We start from the raw sequence: 9,329 nt of genomic DNA on the forward strand, positions 1-9,329 counted from the left end.
ACCCCACAACTGGACCCCCCCCCCAAAAAAAGAAAAATGCCACAGAAGATGATATTGGGACAAGTGATGGCACTTGACTATATGACTGTAGACTTTAAGTGTGTGTAAATATTTGCTGAAAAGAGCTTTCAAGAGCCCACAAGCCCATCACAAGTACTATATCTAAGGAAACACACTAATAACATACACCTTAGCAGAGAAACTGACAAGACTAAATGATCAATGTACTGAAAGTGTCTAGAGCCCTAAGTAAATTAACATTGCTGCAAAGACAGAAACCATAACCACTCACCTACAAGGAAAAGCACATGGATTTGGGTCCTCTTGTGACTTTTCAAGAAAGGCTTCAAGTTTCTAATACTGAACATAAAACTGTGTAGATAGCCGGATACTGTTGGCTCACACCTGTAATCCTAGCTGCTCAGGTATCTGAGATCTGAGGATCGCAGTTCAAAGCCAACCTGGGCAGGAAAGTCTGTGAGATTCTTATCTCCAATAAACCACCAGAAAACCAGAAGTGGCGCTGTGGCTCAAAGACAGCCGCCAGGCCCAGAGTTCAAGCTCCTCGACCAACAAAAAAGCAAAAACAAAAACAAAAAACCTGTGTAGATGCCAAAGGAAAATACTAGAAGTTAGTTCCCTATAAAGTTTAGACTCAGATTTTACTCCACACCAAAATATCTAAAAACACACATTATACTGTCTTTTGAGTTTTAATGACACTAATAGCTTTATTTAACAAACACTGAGTGACTACTATGTGCAAAAGCACTATGCCAGGTGCCATGAAAGATACAAAGACAAAAAAGACACAGCCCCTGCCCACAAGGAGCGTATAATCTAGTGCGGGAGACAGACATATACACAAATAACTAGAATACAAGGCAGTAAACAAGAGTAGGCAAGTGCTGAGTGTGGCCTGAGTGTAATACTAACTAGCCTCAAGGTTCCAATTTGAAACACTGGTGAAGTAGTGTTGGCTGCTTTGAAAATACCATCTTAAGATCAGTGTACCAGATATTTAAATAGTCCTACTCAAGCAGCTGGAGGCAAAAGAGTAGGCCAGGTGGAGGGACTACTTGAAAGCACTGTTACACCTACATACATGATGCTGATACAAGTATGTAGGAACAGCTAAAAAAGACTTTATATATATATATATATTTATATATATCATCTTTCCTTTGGTTAATGGCTATAGCTACTGTTTTAAACAATATATTTTTTATATAAAAAGGAATTTGTATAATCCCAGAAAAAATCAATTTTAAGGATTAGTATTAATTCAAGAAAGAATCCTGTCATAGGCAAATTTTATTTACTGACTCTTCTCTATATCTATAAAGCTCTGTAGCAATTAAACAGTTAGACATCTACGTATTGCTGAGTAAAAACCTCTTAATGTAAATTCAGCCTTCTGAAGAAAAAGGTCACGTACCTGAATAACACTAATCTAATAGCAACAAGAAGGCCTTAAAGAGATTTAAGGAAAATAATTTTTAATGCTTCAATGCAAATGGAATACACGCTGATTAAATACAATTCAATGTTCTTGGAAAATATCTCAATGACAGCGTTTAATACCAGTTAAGGCCAGCAAAACTGAAGCAAGGAAAATATTACAAGTATTGTCTTTCATTGGTTCGGGTATCATTGCCTATGACTATGCAACCCAATCCTTTCCTTCAAAATTCCATTTGTTGGTACTGATGAGCTTTGATTTGCTTTCAGCTCACAGGCTAGAAATAGCTGCTGACCACTTCCTCTTGGCAGTAATGTCTGAAATAACTGGCAAAGTAGAAGCACACTTCCTGGCTGCTTTTCCTACTTCCTGAATTGGAGGGTTGACTTCTTAGCCTGTTTCCTTCAATGTGTCACCATGATCTTGTGTCCTCTGCTGCTTTCTCTCAAGGAAACGTGCCCGTGCATCTGATATGGATTTGTCATCGTTTCTTCTTTGCATTTTCTTTAGGACTTCTTTTGATATTCCATCTGAAAAAATGACAAATTAATTCAATAAAATTTTAATTTTGCATTTCAGAACTAAAGAAAGAAATATCCTAATTTTTTCAATACTAAGTGAAGAATTAAAAGGAAATTAAGTTTTGCTTTATCAAAAGAAATAATGAGGGCTGGGAAGGTGGCTCAGTGGTAGAGTGCTTGCCTTGCATGCCTGAGGCCCTGGGTTCAATTCCTCAGCACCACATAAGCAAAAAGAAAAAAGCCGGAAGTGGCGCTGTGGCTCAAGTGGTAGAGTGCTAGCCTTGAGCTGAAGAGCTGAGGGACAGTGCCCAGGCCCAGAGTTCAGGCCCCACAACTGGACCTCCCCCCCAAAAAAATAATGATTTATGCTTACAAAGTAAGAACTTGTGCTGGGGAGATGTAACTCAGTATAGTGTGTGCTTAGCATGCATAAGACCCTAATTTTGAACCCCTAAATATCTACTATCAACACAACAAAAAAATTACATAGAGGGAAAGTCAAAACAACTGTCCCTAATGCAAGCATGTAGGACTATGTTACATTACTGCGACAAAACACTAAATGGCTGACATTTCTAAAGACCCTTTTATAATTTCTTGGGTAAAAAACGTCACAATTCTATTAACCAGAGAAGCTAAATAAAGATATAATATGACCCATCCATTTAGCATCAAACCTTTTTGTGTATGTAAACTGATAATTAAGTTTCCGGCCCTATTTCAGGATCATTGCTTTTCCTTTTCTTATTTGTCAGCTGTGGGGCTTAAACTCAGGGCCTAGATGCTGTCCCTGAGCCTCTCTGTGCTCAAGAATAGTGCTCTACCACATGAGCCACAGTGCCACTTCTAGTTTTTAAGTGGTTAACTGGAGATGAGAGTCTCAAGAGACTTTTCTGTCCAGTCTGGCATTGAACTGCAATCCTTACAAATCAGCCTCGTGGGAGCTGGGAAGGTGGCTCAGTGGTAGAACACTTGCCTTGCATGCATGAGGTCCTGGGTTCGATTCCTCAGCACCATATAAGCAGAAAAAAAAGCTGGAAGTGGCGCTGTGGCTCAAGTGGTAGAGCGCTAGCCTTGAGTTGAAGAACTGAGGGACAGCGCCCAGGCCCAGAGTTCAGGCCCCACGACCGGACCCCCCCCCAAAAAAAAAGAAAAGAAAAGAAAAAAAAATCAGCCTCCTGAGTAGCTAGGATTATAGGCATAAGTCACCAGCACCTGGCCTTATGCTGCTTTTCTAAATTTTCTTGGGAAAAAAAAAAGGAATTCTAAAGTAATAACTCAGGAGCTGGGAATGTGGCTTAGTAGTAGAGTGCTTGCCTAGAATGCATGAAGCCCTGGGTTTGAGTCCTCAGTACCACATAAACAGAAAAAAGTCAGAAGAGGCATTATGGCTCTTAGTGGTAGAGTGCTAGCCTTGAGCAAAAAAGAAGCTCAGGGAAGCTGGGCACCAGTGGCTCAAACATGTAAACTCTACCTACTCAGGAAGCTGAGATATGAGGATGGTGGCTCAAAGCCAGCCCAAGCAGGAAAAGTCTGTGAGACTTACCTCAAGTTAATCACCAGAAAACCAGAAGTGGTACTGTGGCTCAAGTGGTAGAGTACCCGCCTGGAGCTGAACAGCTCAGGAACAGCACCCAGACCCAGAGTTCCAGCCCCCGGACCAACAACAATAAAAATCAACTCAGGAACAGTGCCCAGGCCTTGGGTTCAAGCCCCAGGACTAGCAAAATAAATAAATAAACAAAGTAATAATTCACAAAAATACAGACAAAAATAGTAAAGCACCACTAGGAAATAGTATGACATAACAGTTAAGAGTAGAATGACTCACCCTTTAGCTGCTTTACATTTTCCTTATTGGTCCATCTTCTTCTTGCATCTTCTCTAACTTCACGTCGAGCCACACTACTCAAATCATGAGCATTCAATTCATGCAGCTTGGGCAACAAGTCTCTCACCCATTCATAACGGATTGGACACACAATTCTTGCGTAGACTTTGGTGGTAACTAATACCTCATGAAAAATGATCCATTCAAGTTTGGTTTCCTGTTCATGAAGCTATACAAAGGAATTCATTATGATTCATTATTCCACATTAGACCAATCAAATAACCCAAATCCTCCTAACAATTAGATCAACCAATACCCTTACAGCTCTATGTACAATATATATGAGGATATATGAGATATATGAGGCTGGCCATTGGTGGCTCACGCCTGTAATCCTAGTTACTCAGGAAGCTGAGATAGTGGCTCAAAGCCAGTGCCGCAGGAAAATCCATGAACTCCAATTGATCACCAAAAAGCCAGAAGTAGAGAAATGGCTCAAGTGGTGGAGTACCACTTGAGTGAAAAGCAGCCATGAATGAAAAGCTGAGTTTAAGGCCCTGAGTTCATTCTCCAGTATCAACACATAAAAGAAGATATAAATTCAACCTCAAAGTGAAAAGTAAAAGTCATTTATATATTATTTACTCCTATACTCTTATGTCTTCCCTTTATTAAAAATAATGTACTTACTGCTGAGGAAGGATGAATATGAACTGGGCTTCCACGTCCATCCATTGTACAAAACGTTCTCCCAACAGATCTATAAACAGAAAAAAACAAATGATAAAAATCAAAACAAGAAAGAAATGAAGTCATAGTCTAAGTAACTCATAAACAATAACATCGTAACAGCTGGTTTAAGGAGGCCACAGAGCACTTGCCCATTCTCAAATTCTATACCTCCTCAATGAACTTCTACCCTTTCATTGCAATATTAAATAAGGAGGTTATTAATGATATAGAAGAAATATACCTAATGATTTTAACACTTTATTCTTTTAATTATATATTTTTTTACTTTTTTTTTTTTTTGTCGGTCATGGAGCTTGAACTTTGGGCCTGGGCACTGTCCCTCAGCTCTTCAGCTCAACGTGAGCGCTCTACCACTTGAGCTACAGCGCCACTTCCGGTTTTCTAGTGGTTTACTGGAGATAGGAGTCTCACAGTCTTTCCTGCCCAGACTGGCTTTGAACTGCAATCCTCAGATCTTAGCCTCCTGAGTAGCTAGGATTACAGGCGTGAGCCACCAGCGCCTGGCTTTAATTATATTTTTATACTAATGCAACATGGTCCGAAGAACCAATTTTCCATTTCTTCAATGTGAATGTCTTGCTTCTACAAATCCATTTGCAAGTCTACACCAATAATTCACTCAAACAAAGTTTAGCATCTCCCAGGTTTGGCACATACTACAAAAATTGCTTTATTTCATAGAAGCAAGGACCATTATCACTGCTGCTATTGCTGCTTCTGCTATGGGTAAGCCACTAAAGACTGCCGGCTTTGGTGTGGTCAGGCTGTGAGAACTTAGCATTGCTTCTTCTGATGAAGGCCCCAGTGATATAATGGCATGACCAGAGTGTGCTCCAAAGTAAAGCCTATAGCCAAACCCAGCTGCAGGTGAACCAACAACAGATGTAAAGCTACTGCTGACAACAAGCTGAGAGCACAGGCTCTCATTACCAAAACTATCCTAAGATCAAGCCCCAGGAGTAGCGTGCACGTGCACATGCATGGGCAGGCGTGCACACACAGACAGACAGACAAACAGACACACACACACACACACACACACACACACACACACGAGACCTTATTAAAAGATCAAAACTTAGACTCAAATAAATCAGATAGTGTTCTCAAGACATGTATAAGAATATAGTTTTTTCAAGTAATACATAGTAAAACAAAATTGTCTACTTCTGGGTTACATAATGTACAGTTTTTGGCTTTTTTTTTTTTGGTCAGTTATGGGGCTTGAACTCTAGGCCTGGGCACTGTCCCTTAGCTCCTCAGCTCAAGGTGAGCACTCTACCACTTGAGCCACAGTGCCCTTTCCAGTTTTCTGAGTGGTTTATTGGAGGTAAGAGTCTCATGGCCTTTCCTGTCCAAGTGGCTTTGAACCACAGATCTCAGCCTCCTGAGCAGCTAGGATTACAGGCTTGAGCCACCAGCACCCAGGAAATAAACCTTTTTTTTTTTTTGGTTAGACCTGGGACTTAAACTCTGGGCCTGGACGCTGTCCCTGAGCTCTTCAACTCAAGGCAAGAGCTCTACCACTTGAGCCACAGTGCCACTTCCTGTACAGTTTTTATATTATGCTACAACTCTTTTCAAAGTGATTTTTTACTGTTCTAAAACATGACAATTAGAAAAATCTAATGTATCTTTTTTTCTTTTTTTTGGTTGGTCATGGGACTTGAACTCTGGGCTTGGGCGCTGTCCTTGTGCTCTTCAGCTCAAAGCGAGCACTCTACATCTTGAGCCACAGACCACTTCCAGTTTTCTGGTGGTTTATTGGAGATTAAGAGTCTCACGGACTTTCCTCCCTTTCCTGCCCAGGCTGGCTTTGAACCTCAATCCTCAGATCTCAGGCTCCTGAGAAGCCTGAGCCACCAGGCGACTGGCTTCTCATGAATGTTTTTATAAAGATTTTTTTAAATCTTCAAATGGTTGTACAAGTGGGTTATAATTTAACATGTCCATTTATGTGTGCAGTGCATCTGGATCAAAGATACCTTTTTTTTTTTTATCATTCTCCCCTATTTCCAAAATCCCTCCCCACTTGAATCATATCAAGTTTGCCACTTTCTTTTTCACAAATGTACACTGGGTACTCTGATGACATTTGTTCCCCATTCCCTTTTTGTCCACAATACTGCCACTAAATCCCCCACTTGACACTATGTTTAACTTCCTGATAGTCATGTCTCTTAATTATTCAGAGTTTTTCTCAGAATATCACTCCTGCATAGACTATACTTTAGTCAACTTAATTATGCATACATGTATAGTCACCTATGTGTTTACATGGAAGGCTGAATTCTGGGTTTAAGATACACATAGGAGAGAAAGTATGTGCCCTTTGTCTTCTGGACCTATATATATATATATACACACAGTTACACACACACACACACACACTGTTTTGTTTCTTTTTTTATGCCAGTCCTACACACACACACACACATACACACACAGTTTTGTTTCTTTTTTTTTATGCCAGTCCTAAGCCTGAATGCTGTCCTGAGCTTTTGTGCTCAAGGCTAGTGGTCTTCCACTTGAATTACAGCTCCACTTTCACTTTTTTTGTTGCTTTATTAGAGATAAAAGTCTCATGGACTTTCCTGCCTGAGCTGGTTTCAAACTGTGATCCTTAGATCTTATCCTCCTAAGTAGCTGAGATTACGGGCATAAGCCATCAGTGCTGGCAACATATCCATTCATTCACTTTAGGTATTCTGGGGCTGTTTCCATAGGCAACGTTTTCCTAATTCACATCTTTAACTCCAAATTTTATACCCTCCTATACTTTGTATACATTTAGTCTTTAATATTAAATATTAACAGTAATATTAAATTTTAAAATGTAATCTTTAATAGTTCATATATTATAGTCAAATATAGTAGTACTTCTGATCCACCTTTCAAAGTCTTATAGCTTACCTTCGAGCAACATTTTTGAAGTAGCCTGCACAAAGACATCTTCGTAGTACTTCATGTTTAGGGCCTTCAAAAGTCTCTCTTGGAAAGTCACTTTGCTGTAGAATATATGTTTAGTGGTAAATCTAACAGAACAATTTAAATACTCGTTTATTTTTATTTTTTTGTGTGTGTGTGTATGCCAGTACCGGGGCTTGAATTTAGGGCCTGGGCACTGTTCCTTACCTTTTTCATTCAAGGCTGAGACTCAACACTTGAGCCACAGCTCCACTTCTGGCTTTTTGCTAATTAAATGGAAATAAGAGTCTCATGGACTTTCCTGACTAGGCTGTGGTCCTCAGACCTGTGGTCCTCAAATCTCAGTAGTAGCTGGGATTAATATTCCTGATTAGTTGGGATTATAGGCATGAGCCATTGGTGCTCAAATCTGATCTTTTATTTTTATTTATTTTTTTGTCAGCTGTAGGGCTGGAATTCAGGGCCTGGGTGCTGTACCTGAACATCTTCGTGCTCAAGGGTAGTACTCAACCACTTGAGCCACAGCACCCCATTCAGTTTTTGAGTGGTTGATTGGCGATAAGAGTCTCGTGGGGACTTTATAGCCCAGGCTAGCTTCAGCCACTCAGATATCAGCCTCCTAAGTAGGTAGGATTACAGGAGTGAGTCACTGGCACCTGGCTTTTATTTTTAATACTTGACATTCCTAAAGATATCTACTCAGGCCAATATAGTGTAAAAAAGGATAAAAAATTTACTCTTGCATCTGAAATAACCACAAGATGGACAAAATACATAAATACTGTATTTCAGAGTGCTGGATTCTCAAAGCCTGACTACCAGAGCTCTGCAGATGATCTGTTGAGATGAGTACTGACTGGCACATGAATGTGAAGAGCTATCAGCCTAACCAAAGAACCTCCCAAAAGGATAAGAAAACATAGTACTTAGTATTCACAATAGATTAGGAATTATGCCAATCCTATAAATTAGATTAGATTAAGTGTTAGGGAGAGTACTCAGAAGGATTTTGCCTCAGTAGTATACTGCTCTAGAGTGAGCACTGTTTTAATCTTGTATAGCAAATCTAGCAAGCTGACCCAAAAGGATCAAATAGCTTCCAAGTAGGTAAAATAAAAAAATAACCAACACCTAGCATAATAAAATTCACAATCTGTCATCCACTCAAAAACTATTAAACATATATAAAAGTAGGAAAATACAAGTCGTAAGAACATATATAGAGAGAGAGATACATAAATATCATCCCAGAATAAAAATATTAACTAAATGATGCATATTATAACTGGACTATAGAGTTCTATGGGTTTACTTCCCCAGCATTACCCATCTTAGTGACAAGTAGAGACCCAGGAAACAATTCCCTTTTGTTTTAAAGATGCAAATCTAACATCTAGAGATGAAAAATACTACATGGGATTAATGTGTGACACTGCAGAAATAAAGACGGGATGTAAGGACAAAGCAAGCAGAAAACTTTCATTCAAAATTAAACATCTAGTTCTGGAGGCCTGAAGGAGAGGAGAAGACTTGCCTAACAAGCACCAGAACATGTATCCAGAACCACCAAAAATTAATTAGATAAAAAGTACATGAGCTGGCGCCAGTGGCCCACACCTGTAATCCTAGCTACTCAGGAGACTGAGATCCTAGGATCTCAGTTCAAAGCCAGCCCAAGCAAGAAAGTCCGTGAGACTCTTATCTCCAATAAATCACTAGAAAACTGGAAGTGATGCTGTGGCTCAAGCGGTACAGTGCTCGCATTGAGCTGAAGAGCACAGGGACACTGCCCAAGCCTAGAGTTCAAGCCCCACAACCAACAAAAAAAAAAAA

The 9,329-nt window shown here is 39.8% G+C and overlaps 1 protein-coding gene across 1 annotated transcript in view; it reads right to left on the reverse strand.

Moving 5' to 3' along the window:
• Positions 1 to 704: 704 nt before the first annotated feature.
• Positions 705 to 9,329, reverse strand: part of Dhx40 (DEAH (Asp-Glu-Ala-His) box polypeptide 40) — a 43,757-nt gene continuing 35,132 nt past the window's right edge. Inside the window, exons 14-17 of the mRNA XM_013013087.1 lie at positions 7,482 to 7,576; positions 4,506 to 4,575; positions 3,815 to 4,043; positions 705 to 1,992 (exon numbers count right to left, since the gene is read on the reverse strand). Coding sequence (XP_012868541.1) covers positions 1,853 to 1,992; positions 3,815 to 4,043; positions 4,506 to 4,575; positions 7,482 to 7,576 — 534 coding nt within the window. The 3' untranslated portion in view covers positions 705 to 1,852. The remainder of the gene's footprint in view (positions 1,993 to 3,814; positions 4,044 to 4,505; positions 4,576 to 7,481; positions 7,577 to 9,329) is intronic.

This window comes from Dipodomys ordii, unplaced genomic scaffold (genome assembly GCF_000151885.1).
Source record: "Dipodomys ordii isolate 6190 unplaced genomic scaffold, Dord_2.0 Scaffold19, whole genome shotgun sequence".
NCBI lineage: Eukaryota > Metazoa > Chordata > Mammalia > Rodentia > Heteromyidae > Dipodomys > Dipodomys ordii.